Source organism: Lithobates pipiens, unplaced genomic scaffold, assembly GCF_037356315.1.
Source record: "Lithobates pipiens isolate NorthernLeopardFrog02 unplaced genomic scaffold, aLitPip1_a1.2 Scaffold_16, whole genome shotgun sequence".
NCBI lineage: Eukaryota > Metazoa > Chordata > Amphibia > Anura > Ranidae > Lithobates > Lithobates pipiens.
Window position 1 is genome coordinate 553,723,559 of NW_027507748.1, and position 24,815 is coordinate 553,748,373.

At 43.2% G+C, this 24,815-nt stretch overlaps 1 protein-coding gene across 1 annotated transcript in view; it reads right to left on the reverse strand.

The window, feature by feature from the left end:
• LOC143983614 (retinol dehydrogenase 16-like) overlaps positions 1-23,722 on the reverse strand; it is a 55,999-nt gene extending 32,277 nt beyond the window's left edge. The window contains exons 1-3 of the mRNA XM_077483532.1: positions 23,656-23,722; positions 7,042-7,357; positions 300-558 (exon numbers count right to left, since the gene is read on the reverse strand). Coding sequence (XP_077339658.1) covers positions 300-558; positions 7,042-7,354 — 572 coding nt within the window. The 5' untranslated portion in view covers positions 7,355-7,357; positions 23,656-23,722. The remainder of the gene's footprint in view (positions 1-299; positions 559-7,041; positions 7,358-23,655) is intronic.
• Between the last annotated feature and the right edge of the window lie 1,093 nt (positions 23,723-24,815).

Genomic DNA, 24,815 nt, shown 5'->3' on the forward strand with positions numbered 1-24,815 from the left:
CTGGATTCACATCTAAGCTGCATGCGGCTCACAGCAGGGGTCTGGTGCGTCCCTGTTCACCGTTTCAGGTCTGATTTCAGGCCGAATTTTTGGCTGAATCTGGACCTCAAACGGACCAAGAGACCCACAGGACCCAGTGCAAACTTGCACTGGAGCCACATCGGAGATATGTGAACCGGCTACATAGAGAGCCGGTCACAGTCTCCTGCTATTGCGAATTGGATGCGAGGAAATCACTAGTGTGAACCCAGCCTTAAGCTGTTGTGGGTACACCATGTACTTGAAGTTAAACAAGTTACCTTAGGCTGTCAGAAAAAGCTTCTACTCCATACTTGGATAAGCAGTAACCACCTCCACATAGTGTTACCCTTCCGGCAATACTAGATACATTGACAATGCGTCCTTGGGATTTTCTGATAAGAGGAAGCAAGTTGATTGTAACATCTACCATTCCCAAGAGATTGACTTCCAGTACCTTGCGAAAATCTTCCCTAGTCAACCATTCATTGGGGGCCATAGGAATTAAAATCCCAGCATTATTCACTAGCCCCCAAAGACCTACCAAGAGGAAAGAGAAGAATACAGTGTCATTGAAAATTGGATTCCAGAAAGATTTGAGTAGCCTTATTGCTTCTCTTTTAAAAATACATGTCCATATTTTGTGCTCTGAATATGATCTTACATTTTTTTTTAATTTTTGATGTTATCCTTAGTTAATGAACACATTTAAATACATGACACAAAGAATAAAGTTAGTAAAATTCACGTTTCCCGGTGTTCTGGGAATGCACATGGAAATTAATATTTCTGTGTGTGTTTCAGGTGTGAATGGGGCCTGATGTGTACATCTCTATACAAAATGTACTATTTTACTACCAAATATAGTATGATGCACTAAACTTTTTATCCAACCTTTATATTACTGTATTTGTTATTATGAAATGCCAAAACAGAACAATAGAGGTAAAGAAAAATACACTTATGTGGTTTAGCCAATCATTTTCTTTATCTTAGATATTTGGGGTCTATGTAGCCGGGAGTGTGGCAGGGACGTGTATTTTTCATACCTGTGTGCTAATGGGTGTCCCTTTTTATCATTTCAGAATGTTGGGAAGTATGGAATCGGACTATAGGTAATACATCATATTTTTAGATTTTATTGGGACAAGTACGAATGTGTAATTTTTTTCATGACGTGCAGTTATACATTAGCATAAAAGTAGCATAAAATTTACGGCAGCAAACATTTTCCTCTATTGGGTAAAGTGAAGGGGGTTTATTATATGCATATTACCAGGGAACAAGCAATACATGGAGAAACATAATTTTTTATCGTACACATTGGTTTGATCCATTCACCAACCAGTTGTTGCATGAAACATCTGGGATGTCCTTAACAGATGCACCATTATCAATTTGTATAGCTGGTTGCAATTTGTATAGCTGGTTGCATTTAGAGTAGACATCAATGATCACTTGTGACAGGATAGAAAAAGAATACTCCAAAACAAGGCAAAACTTATAAAATGCAACAGAACACAAGTGTGAAGGCAGGCTCAAAGCAATCACATCAAAAATCCACCCTTCAGGTATATTTAGCAAAAGTTAAAACCACATCTCCCATCTCCTTTTTTTTAAATAAATTCTTGACCATCGTCACCTTTATCTGTTTTTTATTTTAACTACTGGGGAACACTTTTATCTTTTCCTTTTTTTTAAGCCTGGAATTCTGCTATAAATAAAATAGTGTATCTGAGCCTTTGTCCACAGTCAAACTTAAAGCGGGAGTCCGCCGTTTTTTTTTTTTTTTTTAAAGCCAGCAGCTACAAATACTGCAGCTGCTGACTTTTAAAATAATGACACTTACCCGCCCAGCGCGCCCGCGATGTCGGCACTTGAAGCCGATCTCTCGATCGTCTCTCGGGTGCTGCTGCCGCCATCTTGGGTATGGGAATCAGGAAGTGGAGCCTTGCGGCTTCATTTCCCGGTTCCCTACTGCGCATGCGCGAGTCGCGCTGCGCAATAAGGATGGTCCCCTCTGTCTCTGGGATCCGTGTGTTTGTCAGCAGACAGCGGGGGACTTTCGGAAAGGGGCGTAGATTCTGCGGAAAGGGGCGTACTTTCTGCAGATATCTATGCCGGAAGTGGGTGCAGATACCTGTACTGTACAGGTATCTGCACCCCTCCCCCCTGAAAGGTTCCAATTGTGGCGCCGGAGGGGGGAGGGTTCCAATGAGCGGAAGCTCCACTTTAGGGTGGACCTCAGCTTTAAAGAGTTTGTTACCCCAAAATGTCATGTTCCTGATATAGACCAGCTGTACCATGTACTTGTTTTAAATAGTATCCTACTCTCTTTGTATGCTTCCTTTATGTGAAATCCCTGGTGTTTCTGCCAGTCCCTCTGCTTTCCGATTAAAAACTGACCACACTAAGCAAGAGAACTCAATGACCAGTTCTCTAGCATGCTGGGAACTCAGCCTTCTCTCCTCCAATGATCAGATTTGTCCTGAGATACCCAACCATTCACTGGGAAGCTCAGTGTGCTGCCGTTTCTCCTCCCCCCACCCCCAGCTCTTATGCAGCTGAGAACAGAGGGAATGTGATCATTTATAAAAAAGGGATTTATAATGTATTTTTATATCTATACAAAAATGTTTGGGTTGTTTACAAGGTGAACACTTACAATCACTTTAACGGATAACCATACTTTTAGTTTACTCTTGACGTAAGCTAAGCAACAAAAATTATAAAACAAAAATTCTTGATATTGTAGTTTACCAGTCCTTAGATGTGTTGGCTGCATTCGTTTTATTTTTGTTTACTTTCACCTGGTAATTCTGCCTATATTCTGATCTATGGTTACAACATTCACTCACCCTAATGTATCAGGACATCAGAAACAAAAGCTATAGAAACCTTCTCCTTCTCTACACCATGACATAGAGGGGAGCAATATAACTGCATAACAACATAACAATATAACAATACCCCGTAGGGGTTGCTGAATGTAGTGGTTCATCTGTCACCCTGCCCAGCCAGACATCCATCTCCCAGTCACTCAGAGACATAGAACAGTCCATAGCATTGTTTTTAATTTTTTAATTTGAGGGGATCAAACTTGGATGGGAAATTGGAAATTATGGGATGTCCACGAATATTCAGTGCAAACTTGCTTGGGACTTCTACACTTCAATCTTCTCTCCAGCACAAACACTTGTTGCACACCTGTTGTGATACACTTTGTGATTTATTATTGCTCTGTGTCTTTAAGGTCTGTTCCCTTCTGTCTTACAGAACTCTCTCCCCTACCATAGTTCTGTATATTCCCTTCCTCTTCCTGTCTCTGATTCAGTTGCTCAGTATACCACCATGCTGTAACATCTTTCCATGTGGCTTACAACACCAATGTTCTTCTATCTATGAATATCCATCATTAAACGGAACATTCAAAATGATTCTTCGTCTGTCTCTCTAACAGTGAGTTTATTCATTGAGTTAAGCTATCTGAATTGATGCAAGGGATAAATAGAACACCAGGTCGTTTAAGCCCTATATGAAGCTGGAGATAACGTTTATGGCATTGTAGTTGAGCCAGAACAGTAGACAAACTGAGTTTCACAGCTGAATTACAAGATTTCTGCATGGCAGTACTGATACAGACAAGATTTTCTGCCCTCATTGCAAGAAAGAATAAGAGAGCAGCACGTGGAAGCCTCATAACCCGAGTCCAGGCTGCATGGTGCCATATTACAGAACACAGATCCTGCCTGCTTATCACTCAGACATTATCTGTCATGAGTCACCACGACTCTGAATGTGAACATACAGCAACCCCAGCACAAGGTCCTGAGCCAACTGAGTTACCTAAACACTCAGTCAAACCAACTTGGAAAGTAATGGAGAATTATGAAGCTTTAATAACTGATTTGTCAAATAGCTTGAAACTATTTTTGGAGAAGATTGTTTCCGAATCTAATACAGTGTCTGTTGAACGTGAACTACTGACACTAGAGGGCTCCATTAAACAACTTTCTGCCTCATATTAGCTCTATCAGTTTACCAGCGATAAATTCATTAATGTCTTAGCCCTTGTACACATGGCCGGACATTCCAACAACCAAATCCTTCAGATTTTTTCCGACGGATTTTGTCTGAAACTGTTGCATAAACACTGTCAGACAAAGTTGTCAGAAAATCCGATCGTTCAGAACGTGATGACGTTATTTCGTTACGACGGGACTACGTTCAGGCTAGTAGCCAATAGCTTTGGTGTAGAAATTTGATCTGAGCATGCGTGGCACTTTGTCCGATCGGAATTCTCTACACATGATCGGACAAGGTCCGATCGGATCATGTTGTCGGAAAGTTTTATAGCCAAGCTGGAAAACTTGGTCCGTCGGATATTCCAACGGAAACAGTCTGATGGAGCCCACACAAGGTCGGATTATCCGACAGCGCGGTCCGATCGGACATTTTTCGTCGGAATGTCCGACCGTGTGTACAAGGGCTTATAAAATATTAACACTGAAGGTTCACTGGAGGAATTAAAGAGCTTCAAGGTTCTTAATATAGAAAGAGACAGTTTTATCCAGCAAACCAAATTAAAGGCAGAAGCAAAGATAGAGCTACTAAAGGACACTGCATCTCACAGATCTGTTTCCAACAGACATTCTAAAAAGTCTTTTAGAGCCCATACTTCAAGAAACTCAACACTCAGTGAGCGACTTATTAGTGCCTGTGCTGAAGCAGAAGCCAGAAATGTGCAGGGCCCATATGCAAAAAAGAGAGCAGAGTTGGAAGCTCAGAAAGCACGTCAAAGAGCAGAGTTGGAAACGGAGTCAGTGCTTCAGACAGCATGCCAAAGAGCAGAGTAGGAAGCTCAGACAGCACGTCAAAGAGCAACAATAGAAATCTTAAACAAACGGTGTAAACATGATGCAGCTATGGCAAAGCTAAGGGTTCTAGAGCAAGCTGTCAGTGCAGATGAAGGTGCAAGTAAGAAAGACAGCATCAACCTAAACATAGCAGATATGGAAAATCCCCTCAAACGCACTAAAGACTATGTCCTAAGCCACTACAGTGTACACTCCATCGTCTCCAATGCTCCTGACAACATAGAGACTCCTTCACAGCTTCAAGTTAAAGAGGTTCCAGCAACTTTCTGCACGCAAAAATTACTCCAATGCATTTTCTGCCTGCCTACCTAACCTTCCTTCTTACGTCACAGAGCATCAGAGCAAGCTGCAAGCAAGTCATCAATTTCCGGTCAATGGTACAGCTTTGAATCAACATACCATTGGAACAACTGACTCTCCTCCTTAAAGCGTAACTTAAGCAGGAAACCAGAGATGCAAATGCACTTTGTGGACTTTATGCAAAATGTTTTTGACAGAGATCATGCAGAGCCTGCACCCCCACTAAAGGAGGGAGAAGAATGCTGGTACCTTCAATCCTTTGGCGTGTATCACCCACGCAAACCAGACCAAATCAGAGTGGTCTTTGATTCCAGTGCTCAGCATGAAGGTGTTTCGTAATGTTACAGCTGAACTGCAGTTTGGTTTGGGTATAATTATTCCAAATTTGGACCTCAGCATCAGTCAGACTGGACTATATGGTGTTCAGCCTGGCCATAGGGGACACTGTCTCTTCTGGCAGGCATGGAACCACAGTCTGGTTGGGTACTTTAAGGTTACTTTCTCTCAGAGCCAGCCCAGTGGGAGTGTCACTCTTGCTGTGCTTTCTGCATGTCACGTGGTTCGGGGTTCCAGTCCAGAAGTATGTTCTGACTTCATTGTCTTGGTCTTCCTGACCAGCCACCACCTGGGGTGCGCATCCACCCGAATTTATGTCTTGGGGCTGGCTAGCCCGAGGCAAGGAAACGAAAGAAAGGATTCCGAGGTGGTCTGGTGCCATCTCCGGTTGTGGAGAGGCCCAGCAACTTCGTAGCTATCCAGGGGAGGACTCTTCTGAAGAAGGTCAGGTATGGCTTCTTAGCAGGAGCCTGGTGAGGCTGAGGGACCTAAGTGAACCCAATCTCGTGGGTATCGCCAAACCGGTTGAAAGATCCAGGTATCACACGAGTGTTCTACAAGTCCTAGTTTCCTACATGTTCTACAATAACGTCTGTGGCAGAGACTTATTCCTACGTGTTCTACAACAAAGTCTGTGGCAGAGATCCTGATTTAAGCACCTTGTTGGCTGCTAGGCCTTGTGAAAGAGGGACTATCCAACTTGAGTGAACATCAAGCCTTTCTCAACCTTTTCAACACAGAGGAACCCTTGAAATAGTTTTCCGGTCTCAGAGAACCCCTGCTAAAATTAGAAATCTACAACTCATGATACATTAGTGTGATGGTCAGTCAGAGGAATGGTCCTTACACTTGTGGTCATTGGGAAGAATTGCCTCCTTACAGATAGCTAAAAAGATCAATGGTGTCGGTGGGAATTTATCTGAGAGGCAGAAATTGCTCAATGCTGAAGGAACCCCTAGCAACCTCTGGAGGAACCCTAGGGTTCCACGGTACCCTGGTTGAGAATCACTGGGCTATTCTCTGGATTTTGTCGAAGTAAGCAAGTTCTTTATTATTGACTTTGACACTAAGAGTACCTGAACTTTCTTCCTAACCCTCTGATCCTATACTAAGAGACTGTTCGTTAACTACATTTTTTGCAAATAAAAACCCTTTAAGCGGAACTGTCCTCAGTCTCTAAATTTTCTGGGCCATCTACAACGGGAAATCCCTAGATGCAAATCGAGGTGAAGAAGGTAACGGTAAGCCCAATCAAACCAGCAGCTCCTTCATATGTTACACCCTAACTACTGGTGAAATGTGTAATATTCTCCAAAAGTGAACCTATCCTTTAAAAAACGAGGTATACAAAAATAAAAACCTGACTTTAATTGTTTATTTTATTATATGTACTGTTCAGTGTGTAGATTTTCTGATGTTCTTTACCTTTAACAAAAATACTCTGCTTATTTAAAAAAAATCAAAACAAAAATACATAATTAAATTCATAACACAGATGTTAAATTCTTACCCTTATCTGCAACAATGCCATTGACCCATGTTGCAGCAGAACTAACACTTTGGCTGTCTGAAACATCCAAAATCACAGTTTGTAATCTGCTGGAGCATTCTTTCTTTAACTCACTAGCTCCTGTGTTTGTCAGACAAGCCGCCAGAACCTTCATTCCGCGATTATCCAGCTGTTTTGCCAGCTTATTCCCAAATCCTGAATCACATCCAGTGATGAAGACGTATTTGCCTGTAATATTCTCCAGTATCTGGTTCTGTCTGTACCATCTGTAAAGGAGGAGCAGACCCAGCACCACCAGCAGAGGAAGCCACATTTTCTATAACATTGTAGATAAAGAGTGAATTTTAAGTTAAAGTGGAACAATACCTTATATAAAACAATTACAACAAAAGTACATTAGAAATTTTTAGTCATGACAATCCACAAAACAGATACTTGATGGATTATTACAGGCTTCTTCTGAGGGGGAAAAATGCCTTTTCCCTTAAGATCCCACTGCTCAAAGACAAGGTTTCCTAGGTAGGTACTGGGGGTGTAGCCTTCCCAGGATTCAGCTGTGAGGTCAGGGCTACATCACCAGTGCCTCACTCACCTGGGAAGTGAAAAATCCGTTTTTGTAAGTAAAAGCAAAAAGTATTTCCTAAACTAATGAATATAAAGATGATTTCATATGAGCATGCTGATGATTTTTAGTGAAAGAGGGCAAAGGTCTGCTTTAGCCCCAGTTCACACTATTGTGATGCCAGACATCGCATGTAATATGCGGCGCACTGCTGTTCACACTACATGCGATGTCTGCGTGGGTACGATGTCAGCCATACAGATAGTATGGCTGATATCGCACCACATTCGGTGCAAACACGCACAGGACCCTCTTTTCAGGTCGGACCAGAATCGGATTGCATGTGTGTTCACACATATGCGATCCGATTCATGTTCAATCTGTCAGGTCGTAGTGCGAGCTGCAACTATTTACTGTACTTAGTTACTCAGGTGGAAAAAAAGACGTAAGTCCATCTAGTTCAACCAATATGTGTAAACAATGTGTTTGGCTATAGCATGAACGTATTATTACACATATTATAACTACTGTATGTCATAACTCATACAGGGCAATACATGACATAAGGTGTCCATGTTTTCTATATTCCTTTCACCTCCTAGTCTACACTGTAAACATTTGGGGATTTAATCTTATTAGACAAAATAGATGACAGATGTTTTTAAAGGGGCGTACCGGCCGCAATTTTTTTTTAAAAGTCAGCAGCTACAAACACTGTTTGTTATACAATTTTGTAAATAAGTACGTTTTCTCATTCACTGATGGGCACTGATGAGGCGGCACTGACGGGCACTGATAAGGCAGCACCGATGAGGTGGCACTGATGGGCACTGGTAGGCAGCACTGGGTGGCACTGATATGCAGCACTGATGGGCATTGATAGGCGGTACTGATGGGCACTCATGGCTGGCACTGGTGGGCACTGATAGGCGACACTGATGGGCACTAAAAGGCTGCACTGATGGGTACTTATGGGTGACACTGATAGGCGGCATTGATGAGCACTGATAGGCATCACTGATGGCACTGGTAGGCATTGGGTATGGGCACTGATTGGCATTTCCCTGATGGCCTGGGGTGGCATACCTGATGGTCCTGGCGGCATCCTGGTGGTCCTGGGTGGGCATCCGAGGGGGGCTGTGCTGATAAACAATCAGCACAGACCCCCCGCCAGGAGAGCAGCTGATCGGCTCTCCTCTACTCATGTCTGTCATACGCGAATGAGGAAAAGCCAATTAACGGCTCTTCCTGTTTACATCTTGATCAGCCATGATTGGACATAGTTGATCACGTGGTAAAGAGCCTCCATCAGAAGCTCTTTACCGAGATTGTTGTAGCAGTGTGTCAGATTGACACACCGCACCACTGATCGCTGCAATGCGTGCCCCCACGGGCACGCGACAGCGGTTGTTCTGGGAGGCCGTCATATGACATCCACCCAGAACGAGAGCCGCGAAGCCCAGCTGTCATTTGTGGTTAAAGTACATGTAAATCCTAATAATTAGCTTATCTTGTTTCCTCCCTTTTGGTCTTTTAAAGGCATTATAAACCTTCACCTGAACAAGATGTGCATGGATCATATAGTTTATTGGTGTCATTTGTTGCCCTGTACACACAGCCTATGGTAGAGTCAATTTTCACATTCCTGTGTCAGAAGTTTCTGTTTAAACATGAGGCATGCCTCTTGGCACTGCACTGATATATAGTTATTAATAGGAATATCTCCAGATTATTGTTGCAGCAAAGTCCAGTTGCAGGGGTCCACAATGCACCACAATGTAGTGTCCTTTGTGTCGAAGACCAGATCACCAGTGATGGGGCGTTCCTCCAACTAATGTCCAACTAGCCTGGAATGCAGCTTCTCAACAGCAGAGACTGTGGTGTAGCACTGGAACTCAGAGTTAGCCTATCTACTCTGCGCTTAATCTGTCATGCAATCAAATCTCTATCAGAAGAGGCCATAGGATGCCTAAGCTAGCTGTAGCCTATGCTGGCTATTGAACCCTAAACTAAAAGGAACAGGGTTAACTAAAATAACAAGAGCTGCATATAAATTCTATTGCAATTAACAGGTTCACCTACTAATATACAGCAAGATGACCACTACACACGTATAGTAGCACAGATCTAGCTATCGCGCACTGTGCAATGTGAGCAAATAACAATAGGACAGAGATTTGTTCCGCCACAAGGATTTAGATATACACTCAATGGGGAGCTGCAGTTGTATTATTAGAACACAGGGATACTTTCCTAATAGCCTCTGCTTTTGTCTAGGTTAAAATACGGCAGCAGTAGCAGCCCCTGTGTGTATAAGGCCACGTGTCTCAGTTCTCTGTCGACACACAGAGACAGGAAGTGATGTGCATAAATAAGCTCTGTAAACATTAAAGAGGAACTGCAGTCTGTGCACATAATTTGTAATTAAAATATCTTTGCCTTTCTCAAGCTTCCTTCCAACCACTTTGCAAATTATTTTATATATACTGCGATTCTGTACTTGCCAAATATGCTGCAGAAATCTCCCTCCACTGAGTCTGGCTGCAATCATTTCAACTGTAGGCAGCTAAAGCTGCTGCCTGTTCACTTTCTGTATTTACACAGACACACAGAGGCACACCTCCAGCTCTGCACCTCTCATTGGCTCTCTTATGACCCCTCCCTTCCTGGCAAACTCTCACGAGAGTAAGAGAGAGAGAGCTGTGCATGATCTCATAAGCCTAGGCTTTGTACCAGACAAGAAACAGGAAGTGGGTTGTATAAGGTATTTACTGGCAGAAAAAAAAAAATTTACTACCCAAAGTTAAAATAACAAGGGCAGAGGATTAATAGGTGGAAATATGAAAAAAATGACTGAAGTTCCACTTTAAGCAGCAGATACCTACACATGCATTAGATGCTGTGTGACCCAGAACAAAAAGTTGTCTGTACCTTTGGTGAATATGGTAAAGCTAGCTGCAGCAATGCATGGGTAGAGGGGAATCATTCAGCCATAAAAATACAAACTGCTGCCGCAACATTTTGAGGCCATCATTACAAGGCAAGGCAAACAAATGACACAGGCGATATAACTACGTAATACTTATTCAGAAATTATGATTTTGATGTTTTGAATACTTTAAGTGCAGTGGAGGGATTTGGGGTCTTTGAGGCCCAAGATCCCTCCATAAAGAGTACCTCTCACTGCCTATTACTGTCACAAGAATCTTTCCTTTTAACAGCAATAACAGTGATCAGATTTTTTTTTTATAAAGGAACAGTGTAAAAATAAATAAAACATTTGTTTTTTAACGCGCCCCCATCCCCGCATACCAAATAAAACGCATACGCAAGTTATGCCCGCAAACATAAACAGTGTTCAAATCACACATGTGAGGTATTGCCTTTATCGTTAGAGTGAGAGCTCTAATTCTAACTGGTAACTGTTAAACATTTTTAAACATCACCTATGGAGATTTTTAAGTACCGAAGATTGTCGCCATTCCACGAGTGTGTGCAATTTTAAAGCGTAACATGTTAGATATCTATTTAGTCAGCGTAACATCATCTTTCACCTTTAGTGGCTGGTGCTGTATATTTGGGGGGGGGGGGGTGGTGCTAAACAAGACATCCCGCCGCTAAACCCCCCCTGGTCAGTTGGCCCCAAACTTACAACGCGATCCCCCAGTCAGTCAGACCCACACTTACCCCTTCATCTAGGTCATGAACAGCTTCAGCTCCTTCCTGTGTCTCCTCCTTCTCTGCGTCTCGAGCTTCACAGCAGCTTACTCCTCAGACAATCGGGTCTCACCCACTTCCAGATTGTCCAGTAGGAGAATTAATAGGAAATATTAATTTGCTATTGTGACACAATTGGATGAGCTCAGGGCGCAGTGCTCTGCATCCCGAGCCCACCCTTTTTTGAAGCCATTTAGAGCCTCTGCCTCTAATCACGTGGTTCTAAAAAAAAAAAAAATCCCATTGGAATCCATGCGTCTGGTGCCCTGCATGTAGATTAGGGGCCGGGCGCATGGATTAGGGGAGCAGCACGGCTGCACTCCTAATGGACGACCACCACTGTCTTTCACGATATTCAAAAATTTCAATTCAGTGAAGTGTTTTTTTTTTCCCAAAAACTTAAATTCTCTAGGGTCTTTTCTAAAAAATAATATATAATGTTTGGGGGTTCTAAGTAATTTTCTAGAAAAAAAATACTGATTTTAACTTGTAAACAACAAGTGGAAAAAATAGGCTTGGCCTTGAAGTGGTTAACCGCAGCCCCCGTCATTATACTGAGGCAGGTCGGCACGATCCCTCAAGCCGTCATAGCTATACATCTGCTCCTTTAGGCGGGATAGCAGGCACTTGCCCGCTGCACTGCAGGGGTGCCGATGCTCGTGGCCGAAGGCCGCTACGACCTCCGGCCATGATCGATCACGGGGAACGAGAGGTGGAACAGGGATGTGCGTGTAAACACACAATTCCCTGTTCTGTGAGGAGAGACAGATCTTGAGTTCCTAATAGCTAGGAATCACGATCTGCCATTTCCTATAGGTCAGTCCCCTCCCCCCCACAGTTAGAAACACACAGGGAACACAATCAACCTCTTGATCACCCCCTACAGTAATCAGTGCATTTTTATAGCACTGAATGCTGTATAAATGTGTCCGCCATAATGTCGCAGTCCCCAAAAAAATCGCAGATCACCGCCATTACTAGTAAAAAAAAAAAAATGCTATAAACCGATCGCCTATTTTGTAGACGCTTTAACTTTTGTGCAAACCAATCAATATACGCTTATTGCGATTTTTATTACCAAAAATATGTAGAAGAATACATATCAGCCTAAATGGAGAAAAAAGTTTGCTTTTTAACCACCTCAATACAGTGCAGTTACACCCCCTTCCTGACCAGACCAATTTTCAGCTTTCAGCGCTCTCACAGTTTGAATGACAATTACTCAGTCATCCAACACTGTATCCATATGAAACTTGCGTCCTTTTTTCCACACAAATAGAGCTTTCTTTTCGTGGTATTTAATCACTAGTGGGTTTTTTATTTTTTGTGCTATAAATAAAATAAAACGTAAATTTTGTGAAAAAAATGCCTTTTTTCTTCGTTTCTGTCATAAATTTTTGCTAATTAGTAATTTTTCTTCATAAATTTTGGCCAAAATTTATACTGCTACATATCTTTTGTAAAAATAACCCACATTAGTATATATTATTTGGTCTTTGTGAAAGTTATAGAGTCTACAAACTATGGTGCCAATCACTGAAAATTGATCACTTCTGATCAGGCCTTCAGTACATCAGGTGTACCTAATTTCTTGAGACACTAACAAGTCAGGAAAGTACAAATACCCCCCAAATGACCCCTTTTTACAAAGTAGACATCCCAAGGTATTAAGTAAGTAGCATGGTGAATTTTTTTAAGTTGTCATTTTTTCCCACAATTCTTTGCAAAATGAAGATTTTTTATTTTTTAAATTTTTTTTTACTAAATTGTCATATTATCAGGTTATTTCTCACACACAGCATATGCACACAACAAATTACACCCCAAAATACATTCTGCTACTCTTCCCGAGTACGGCGATACCACATGTGTGAGACTTTTACACAGCCTGGCCACATACAGAGCACCAACATTGATGTAGTACCTTCAGACGTTCTACGAGCAAAAATGACGCATCTCATTTCTCAACCACCTATTACACTTTTGAAGTCCCTGGAGTACCAGGACAATGGAATTTCCCATAAAATGACCTTATTTTGGAAAGCAAACACCCCAACGTATAATCTGTGAGGCATAATGAGTCTTTTGAATGGTTCATTTTTTTCCAGAAGTTTTTGGAATATGTGGAAAAAAATTAAAACGCATTTTTTTTTTACACAAAATTGTCAATTTATAAGATATTTCTAACACATCGCATGTATATAGCAAAAATTACACCCCAAAATACATTCTGCTACTCTTCCCGAGTATGGCGATACCACGTGTGTGAGACTTTTACACAGCCTGGCCACATACAGAGCACTAACATTGATGTAGTACCTTCAGACGTTCTACAAGCAAAAATTACGCATCTTATTTCTCAACCACCTATTACACTTTTGAAGGCCCTGGAGTACCAGGACAATGGAATTTCCCATAAAATTATCCCATTTTGGAAAGCGAACACCCCAACGTATAATCTGTGAGGCATAATGAGTCTTTTGAATGGTTCATTTTTTTCCAGAAGTTTTTGGAATATGTGGAAAAAAATTAAAACGCATTTTTTTTTTACACAAAATTGTCAATTTATAAGATATTTCTAACACATCGCATGTATATAGCAAAAATTACACCCCAAAATACATTCTGCTACTCTTCCCGAGTATGGCGATACCACGTGTGTGAGACTTTTACACAGCCTGGCCACATACAGAGCACTAACATTGATGTAGTACCTTCAGACGTTCTACAAGCAAAAATTACGCATCTTATTTCTCAACCACCTATTACACTTTTGAAGGCCCTGGAGTACCAGGACAATGGAATTTCCCATAAAATTATCCCATTTTGGAAAGCGAACACCCCAACGTATAATCTGTGAGGCATAATGAGTCTTTTGAATGGTTAATTTTTTTCCAGAAGTTTTTGGAATATGTGGAAAAAAATTAAAACGCATTTTTTTTTTACACAAAATTGTCAATTTATAAGATATTTCTAACACATAGCATGTATATAGCAAAAATTACACCCCAAAATACATTCTGCTAGTCCTCCCGAGTATGGCGATACCACATGTGTAGGACTTTTACACAGCCTGGCCACATAGAGAGGCCGAACATTTAAGTAGTACGTTCAGGCGTTCTAGGAGCATAAATGACACATCTCATTTCATTCCTACCTATCACACTTTTGAAGGTCCTGGACCACAGGACAGTGAAATTACTCACAAAATGACCCCATTTTGGAAAGCAAACACCCCAACGTATATTCTATGAGACATGGGCTGCAAATATGTACTCGGGTACTCTGATGGGCTGGAGATAGGTACTCGGGTACTCTGATGGCCTGGTGACAGGTACTCGGGTACTCTGATGGCCTGGTGACAGGTACTCGGGTACTCTGATGACCTGGTGATAGGTACTCGAGTACTCTGATGGCCTGGTGACAGGTACTCGGGTACTCTGATGGCCTGGTGACAGGTACTCGGGTACTCAGATGGCCTGGTGACAGGTACTCGGGTACTCTGATGGCCTGGTGACAGGTACTCTGATGGCTTGGTGACTGGTATTTGGGTACTCTGAAGGGCGGTGACAGGTACTCATATGGACTGTGACAGGTACTCGGGTACTCAGATGAACTGTGACAGGTACTCGGGTACTCAGATGGACTATGACAGGTACTCTGGTACACAGATGGACTGGAACAGGTACTCGGGTACTCAGATGGGCTGTGACAGGTACTCGGGTACCCTGATGGACTGTGACAGGTACTCGGTACTCTAATGGACTGTGACAGGTACTCGGTACTCTAATGGACTGTGAAAGGTACTCGGGTACCCTGATGGACTGTGACAGGTACTCAGGTACCCTGATGGACTGTGACAGGTACTCGGGTACCCTGATGGACTGTGACAGGTACTCGGGTACCCTGATGGACTGTGACAGGTACTCGGTACTCTAATGGACTGTGACAGGTACTCGGTACTCTAATGGACTGCGACAGGTACTCGGGTACCCTGATGGACTGTGACAGGTACTCGGGTACTCAGATGGGCTGTGACAGATACTCGGGTACCCTGATGGACTGTGACAGGTACTCGGTACTCTAATGGACTGTGACAGGTACTCGGTACTCTAATGGACTGTGACAGGTACTCGGGTACCCTGATGGGCCGTGACAGGTACTCGGGTACCCTGATGGGCCGTGACAATTACTCGGCTGTGACAATTACCGCAATCTCCTCCTCACACACGATTGGTGTGTGAGGAGGAGAACCTGGTAACATCCCGTTACCGCGGTTTGTTTACATTTTAGTGATCGGCTGTGAAAGGTTCACAGCCGATCACGTGGGTAAACAGCCGGCCAATGGCTGTTTACCAGCGTCGGTGATGAGCAGTGTTCCCGGGGAACACGCCGCCACCGACGTGCACGCGCAGCGCGCTCGCAAACGCGCGCATGCGCCGTGCACGTTCGGGGTGTGACCATCTGTGATCGCCCGTGACTTCATCACGGCCGATCACGTGGTAAACAGCCATAAGGAATGGCTGTTCACCCCCTTCGGTGGCGAGCGGTGTCTCTGTGACACACCGCCACCGAAGAAACAGGGATGCACGCGCACGATCGCGCGCATTCCCTGTTTAAACGGGAGGCCGTCATATCGGCCTCCCGCCACAATAGGTGCGCCGCCTGGCCGTCATTTGACAGCCGGCGGTCGGCATCTAGTTAAAAAAAATAAAATAAATGGGGATATTTTTAAAATTAGGTCACTTACCTGTCTTGGAATCCAGCGGTGTCCTCACCCGAGCGATCGTCTATCGGGTGCTGGTGCAGCCATCTTGACTAAGGGAAACCGGAAGTGAAACCTTGCAGCTTCACAGCTGGTTTCTTGCTGCACATGCATGAAGTGAACAGCGATTTGTGATTGGACCGCCTGTGGGGGGGTGAACTTCTGAGGCACCCCATTTTAAAATGTAAAAAAAAGAAATTAATAGTTTTACATAATGCAGCAAGATCACACATGTAGGACACTGTTAGCCCCTGTACACACGGTCGGAGATTTCAACAACCAAATCCGTCGGATTTTGTCCGTCTGATTTTGTCCATCGGATCTTGTCCGAAACTGTTGCATACACACGGTCGGACAAAGTTGTCGAAAAATTCGATCTTTCAGAACGTGATGACGTAATTTTGTTACGATGGTACTACATTCAGGCTAGTAGCCAATAGCTTTGATGTAGGAATTTGATCTGAGCATGCGTGGCACTTGGTCCGATCAAAATTCTCTACACATGATCGGAGTATGTCCGATCGGACCAGTTTGTCAGAAAATATTTCCAACAAGTTGGAAAATTGGGTCCGACGAATATTCCGACGGAATCAGTCCGATGCATACCACACACAGTCGGATTATCCGACAACACGGTCCGATAGGACACATTCCGACGGATTCTCTGACTGTGTGTACAAGGGCTTAGAGGTGATTTATTCCTCCAAAGCAAATACACCTTTGCACACCGGTACTGACTAGTATTCCAGCATTTCTATTCTCCTTCAGTTTCTCTCCCTCACTCTGCTAATGTCACCCCAGTGCTGACAGAGAGGGGCAGGGGAGGGACAAACAAGGATGATGAACAGACAGCTGACGTCCTTATCAACCAATGGTGTCACGTGTTGCTTTGTGTAACTAAAATGCAGGCTTGATTCACCCGCTGTCTTGTATACAATTTTTGGGCAATTTTTAAGCATTTTGCCAAGGTACCCCTGAAGAAACCTGAAGGCATCCTGGTTGAAAAATGCTGGCATAGAGAAGCACAATGACCTAGTGATGGCATCTCTAGCTTTAAAATAGGGTAATTAAGAATAACAGAAAAGTTTTACTAAAAATAACAGGGCACACGACAGCTCTTAGAGGATAAAATGCACTCCCTCTTGCGTGACTCCCAAACGACTAAACAACTGGCCAATGCAAACAGTATGTGGACAGTAGTCCTAGAAAATCACATGAGAAGGAATAATGGCCGTATTGTGGGCCTCCTGGAAAAAAAAGGAGGGATGGGACACCACAGAATTCATCGAACAATGGCTTCTCAACCTTTTTTGGTAAAGACGTCTTCACACCTCACTTCTCAGTGGAACGGGCCCATCGCAGCCCCACTAAACCTTTACCACCAGGTAACCCTTACAGGCCTATGCTAGACCGCATGCCTAACTATCATGACAGAAAGGCTATACTGCATATGAACGCCGCAAAACATCCATTATAATGGGACCAGAGTCTCATTCTATCTTCTCGGCTGAAGTTCAGAGAAGCAGGGCAAAATTCACTGAAGTCCGGAAATGTCTGTAGCTGTTCCAAGCTACATAAGCCATGTTTTACTCGGCCAGGTTTTGCATAAAATCAGGTGGCCAGGCATACTTCTTCGAGTCAGTAGCTGCGACCTTCGAATGGATCGACGCACACAAGGCAGATCTCCGCCGTCACCTCAATTCAGCAGACTGAGTGAAGATATCTCTATGTTCAAGCCATCATCTTACAGTAGCCCATACCTATGGGCAACACATATTATTCCTCTTCGGGGACACGTTTGCCCCTTGGGAGGGAGCTGGGGAGGGAGCTGGGGAGGTGCAGCTTTTTCTTTTCCCTGTGACTATGCAAAGAATCCATACATGGTAATGTTATTTGTTGCTTTTTGCTCTTCCAGGATTTTGATACGGTATGCCGCAGTGCACTTCTTCCCAAGGAACTTGTTTGGAAGTTGATATGACTGTAGAAATCTACCCTGCCTTAGTTTTTGGTTGCTACCAGGGTTCTGGGGAGAGAAGACAGAGCCCTGGACAGCAGTTGCCCCAAGCATGCCTACACCATTACAGCTTCCTGATATTCCGAGATGGCCTATCACAAAGAAGATGACCAGCCTCGACTTGGCCTAACTTGAGCTAAGGCGATCATCCCTTGATTCTGCCTGCTCCGGATTTCTATGCACTCTCACTGTTGCCTTTAACAAATCGTCATTGCCAATCCTGGTCGATTACTATTCTGATGGTTCTTACATGACAGGAGTACCTTTTATATCATTGTAGCATCCTGGTGTTTAGGCAGGGTTGCTAATAAGTTTAGTTTGCCAGGAGATAATTTTCCTGGTTAATTGTTAGAAGATCAATTGATTCCTCGCTAACTCTGAAATTGCTGCACCTTTTCTCTTCTGTTACTAGATAGCACTGTGGCTGGTGACATTAGAATGACATGGGCTTTGCAAGGTCAGATCACGAATGGATGGGTATCTCAACCAATTGGCAGGGGCTTCTTTAGTCGTTTAGTTTTGCCTGCTGGGAGAGCCTATTTATTTGGGTTGAGTCAGGTGATCGGGGTTCTGTGCCACCTGGACGGCTGTCTGGATGGACATGTGTTATGTTGCCCCGGGCTGCTAGGCCGGAAGCCTGAGGCATATCCTGGGCACACCAGGCTGCTAGGCTGCCTGAGGACTATCCAGGAGTAGGAGAAGCAGCGTAGGTTTGGGACTGCAGGATTGGAGTACAACCCAGTTGAGAAGGTTCAGCTGGATGGGGAACCAGTTGTGGTCAGTAGTAAAGGGGAAGCTGTCGCCACTAAGGGACCACCCACCTTGTTACTGGGGACTACAGTGAGTAAGCTGAAGTAAGTACCTTAGCAGTCTTCACATCAACCGGGGACGGTGAAGAAGTGGGAAAGCATCAGCCAGTGCTAAGTCAGGGACCCAACAGGATAGCGGGGGTGACGCTTGAGGAGTATACAGCGGAATTGCTGTGGAAGAGCTCAGGGGATCCAGTGACGACTGGGATCTGGAACTCTAGTGAGAGACTGGGAGCTCAGTGGGATACTGTGAGATAAGTAAAGGACTGCTCTGTGTTGCTAAGAGTTAAGTACAACTACCGTTACTGACTATTACAAGATTAGTTGCCATAGGAGAAAGCGCTCCTACCTATACAGAAGTGTCATCCGGCTGGAGGCCTTACACTGTATAGCTGTCTACTTATAGAAGTCTCAGAGACTGCCAATTACCATTGCATCTACTCAAGGGTGTCCTGGCCCTAACCCTCTCTCCACCAGTTCTGTTAAGAGAAAATAAATCTCTTGTTCGCATCCAAAAGGGACTGGCGCCCACCATTTCTTTTTGCATCACACCCACCATGCCTGGTAAACCACTCTACAAGGAAGGATGTAAGCTCTCCCTAACCCTTGAGGTCACAATTAGGCCTCTGGGGCCTTGGGACCTTGCTACATGATGGAATGTATAGGGCTTAAGGGACCCATTGGAAAGATCTATGATTACAGCAATTATTTGTAAATATCACCTGGGTATTTATGGTTTTCTAGAGACTCATCTTACTAGAGAAGCTGTGTCCTGTATACAATATGCCTGGGTGGGCTGGTCCTATCACTCCACTAATTCCTCCTTTTCTAGAGGGGTGAGTGTACGGATACATCACTCCCTGGTATTTTGGGAAATAGATGTACTGGTGGATAGTGAAGGGAGATATATATTTTTGCATTGTCATTTGTATACGATCCAAAGAGTTATAGCAGTGGTTTATACTTTCAGTCACTGACAGCAAATTTGCTAAGCGGAAGCTGAATGGGGTCGGGACATACACTATATTGCTAAAAGTATTGGGATGCCTGCCTTTACATGCACATGAACTTTAATGGCATTCCAGTCTTAGTCCGTTGGCCTACCCTTTCAAGCTATAACAGCTTCAACTCTTCTGGGAAGGCTGTCCACAAGGTTTAGGAGTGTGTCTATGGGAATGTTTAACCACTTCATTACCTTAGGGCATCATATGATGTCCTTGAGATTGAGTGAGGATATCTAAATGATGCTATGATGCTTGCAGCTGCAGGCTTCATTCAGATATAATTTTTTCAAGCCAGAGATTTTGTGCACGATAAGAAAGATCATAGCGGTAGTTCCGTTGCTTGATCGTTCTTATTGGTGATGGGAAGGGGCGTCCCCCCTGCTGCAATACGGTGCTTCTCTGGGTTCTCCTGTGCCATCGGGGGCCCAGAGAAAGAATCGGCCGGTGCCGGATGACGACGATGATTTCCAGTCATCTCTATGACCGTCGGAGGCCCGGGCGCAACGTTAGCTGTCAGCATGAGATCAGTGAATTTTTTTTTTCTCGATCTCATGCTTTCCAGCCTGGAGGAGACATGCGGGGTCTTATTGACCCCGCATCTCTCCATAAAGAGGACCTGTCACACACCATTCCTATTACAAGGGATGTTTACATTCCTTGTAATAGCAATAAAAGTGATCAAATTTTTTTTTTAAAAAAGTGCAAAAATAAAAAAATTAAGTAAAATAAAAAAAAATTAAAAAATTGAAAATCCCCATCTCCGGTAGCTCACGTTCAGAAGCGAACGCACATGCAAGTCATGTCAACATATGTAAACGCCGTTCAAACCACACATGTGAGGTATCGCCATGTGTGTTAGACCATGTGCAACAATTCTAGCACTCTAAACTGGTAACCTGTAAAAATTGTCAAAGCGTCGCCTATGGAGATTTTTAAGTACTGAAGTTTGGCGTCATTCCATGAGTGTGCGCAATTTTAAAACAGGACATGTTAGGTATTTATTTACTCGGTGTAACATCATCTTTCACATTATACAAAAAAATTGGGCTATCTTTACTGTTTTGTTATTTTTTAATTCATGAAACCATTTTCCTTCCAAAAAAAAGGCATTTGAAAAATTATTGCGCAAATACCGGGCAAGATAAAAAGTTGCAATGACCGCCATTTTATTCCCTAGGATGTTTGCTGAAAAAAACATATATAATGTTTGGGGGTTCTGAGTAATTTTCTAGCAAAAAAATTAAGATTTTTACTTGTAGGAGAGAAGTGCCAGAATAAGCCCAGTATCGACGTGGTTTAACATTCAGAAGCTCATCAGGCACTGATGTTGGACAAGAAGGCCTAGCTCACAGTCTCCACTCTAATTCATCCAAAAAGTGTTCTGTCGGGTTGAGGTCAGGGCTCTGTGCAGGCCAATCAAGTTCCTCCACCCCAAACTCGGTCATCCATGTCTTTACAAACCTTTCTTTATGCACTGATGCACAGTCATGTTGGAACTGGAAGGGGCCGTCCCCAAACTGTTCCCACAAAGTTGAGAGCATGAAATTGTCCAAAGTGTCTTGGTATGCTCTATCGTTGTACATAGCCTACCACTTTGTGGCTGAGTTGCTGTTATCTCCAGTTGCTTCCACTTTGTTATAATACCACTAACAGTTAACCATGGAATATTTAGTAGAAAGGAAATGTCACAGATGGCCTTATTGCACAGGTGGCAACCTATCATGGTATCACACTTGCATTTACTGAGCTCTTGAGAGCGACCCATTCTTTCACAAATGTTTGTAGAAGCAGTCTGCATGCCTAGGTGCTTGATTTTATACATCTGTGGCCACGGAAGTGATTGGAACACCTGAATTCAATGATTTGGAGGGGTGTCCCAGTACTTTTGGCAATATAGTGTATAGCGTGTGAGTGTTTAAAAAAATTGCTTTACTCTTGCTTACACATGTACCTAAATTTGCTTGGTCTCCATGGCTGCACTCTCCGTTGGTTTGAATCTTACCTATCTCATCGCACCTTCAGTGTCACTTACAACTCCACTTCCTCTTCTCCAACTCCCCTTTCTGTTGGGGTCCCCCAAGGTTCTGTCCTTGGACCTCTACTATTCTCGAGCTACACGTCCTCCCTGGGTCAGCTAATAGCCTCCCATGGCTTTCACTACCATTTATATGCTGATGACACCCAAATCTATCTCTCTACCCCTCAGCTCACCCCATTAATCTCCTCACGCATCACTGATCTACTAACAGACATATCAGCCTGGATGTCACACCACTTCCTCAAACTTAATCTGTCTAAAACCGAGCTCTTAATATTTGCTCCCCCACGTGCCCCTTCGCCTGACTTCTCTGTCAAGATCAATGGCACATCTATCAGTCCGTCCCCACATGCCAGGGTGCTAGGGGTAACCTTAGACTCCGAACTGTCCTTTCAGGCCCACATACAAACCCTGTCCAATCATGCTGCCTTAGCCTCCGCAACATTTCCAGAATACGCCCCTTTTTAACTAATGACACCACCAAGCTTCTAATGCACTCCCTGGTCATCTCCCTCCTCGTTGGATTACCTTTACATAGACTATCCCCCCTCCAGTCCATAATGAATGCAGCTGCCAGACTCATCCACCTTACCAGCCATTCAGTGTCCTCCACCCCTCTCTGCCAATCGCTGCACTGGCTTCCACTCACCCAACAAATAAAATTCAAAGTACTAACAATAATTTACAAAGCCATCCATAACTCTGGCCCTAGTTACATCACTAACCTAGTCCCAAAATACCAACCAAGCTGCCCTCTTCGGTCATCTCAAGACCCCCTGCTCTCTAGCTCCTTTGTCACCTCCTCCCATGCTCACCTCCAGGATTTCTCCAGAGCTTCTCCCATCCTTTGGAACTCCCTACCCCTGTCCGACTGTCCCCTAATCTATCTATCTTTAGACGATCCCTGAAAACCCTTCTCTTCAAAGAAGCCTATCCTGCCTTTAACTAACACTATTTTACTTCCTCCATCAGCTCATCCCCCACAGCTATTACCTTTTGTATCAATTGCCCCTTCCTTTTTAGATTGTAAGCTCTAACGAGCAGGGCCATCTGATTCCTCTTGTACCAAATTGTAATGTAACTGTAATGTCTGCCCTCATGTTGTAAAGCGCTGAACAAAATGTTGGCGCTATATAAAACCTGTATAATAATAATAATAATACCTGGAGTACAGCCATTCATGTCTTTGGGTGTCTATATGCTGAACCAGGGTGAGGAAACAGCAAATGCTGGGGTTTACATTGCAATGGTTTAGAGACCCGTGTGCCTTAAACTTTAAAAAGTGAAACCCTGTGAATCGGGTTACAAGTGAACTATTTCCATGTCAATTTTTTAACAACAAGATCATTAAAAAAAATACCTTATCTTAAATTATGATAATGTGTCCATATGTTTTGATAATGTGGACACATGTCCAGCAAAAAATATGCTATGTGCATAAAACTTCAACGTTATACTCTTAACAACATGGTAAATTGGTATATCAACTTTTTTTTATGCATACATAGTATATCAAGTTTATTTAATGTTGTTACTTCTTTTAATACACTGTTCTTATCATCTAAGCATCTATTTCTTCTATGAAAGTGCAAGTGTCTCGAACCATGTGAAATAAAATTACCAAAATTACACCTTTAACTGTATAATGTCAAAAATAAGTTAGAACAAAATTATATACCTATCCTATAGTGTAGTAGCCACATACCTGGTTATACTGTTTTCCTGGGTTAGCAGGTTAACCTTGGTGTTACTCACTGCTGCAAAGAACTGTGTGAAAAAGGAAAGTAGAAAACATATATCCTATGCCAAATGTGTTTGGATTGCATTTGACTTTTTATCAGTCCGTGTGCACACTGGCATTAATAAATATTTGATTACAGAACTCTTGTTTGTGTAATGCAACAGGTCGGTAAGAACATAGGAGTTTGTACAAGACTGAACATGAATTTCTTTACATTGAGAAAATATATTTAATTGTCAAAAGTGCTGTGTTCCACTAAACCATTTATATATACAGTGCCTTGCAAAAGTATTCACCCCTTGGTATTTTTCATGTTTTATTGCCTCACAGCCTGGAATTAACATGGATTGTTTGAGAATGTGCATCATTTAATTTACAGAACATGCCCACGACTTTAAAGGTGTTTTTCTTTTTTTTTTGTGAAGCAAACAACAAATAGGTCAGAATAACAGAAAAAGTAAATGTGCATAACTATTCACCCCCTAAAGTCAATAATTTGTAAAGCCACCTTTTGCGGCTATCACAGCTCCAAGTCGCTTTGGATAAATCTCTATGAGCTTGCCACATCTTTCCACTGGGATTTTTGCCCATTCCTCCTTGCAAAACTGCTCCAGCTCCTTCAAGTTGGATGGTTTGTGCTTGTGAAAAGCAATCTTTAAGACTGACCACTTATTTTCTATTGGATTGAGGTCTGGGCTTTGACTAGGCCATTCCAACACATTTACATGTTTCCGTTAAACCACTCAAGTGTTGCTTTAGCCGTGTGTTTGGGGTCATTGTCCTGCTGGAAAGTGAACCTCCACCCTAGCCTCAAATCACACACAGAGTGGTACAGGTTTTTCTGAAAAATATCCCTGTATTTAGCACCATCCATCTTTCCCTCAATTATGGCCAGTTTCCCAGTCCCAACTGCTGTAAAACATCCCCAGAGCATGATGCTGCCACCACCATGTTTCACTGTGGGCATGGTGTTCTTTGAGTGATGTGATGTGTTGGGCTTGCGCCAGACATAGCATTTTCTTTGATGGCCAAAAAGTTACATTTTAGCCTCATTGGACCAGAGCACCTTCCTCCATTCATTTTGGGAGTCTCCCACGTGCCTTTTTGCAAACTCAAAAACATGC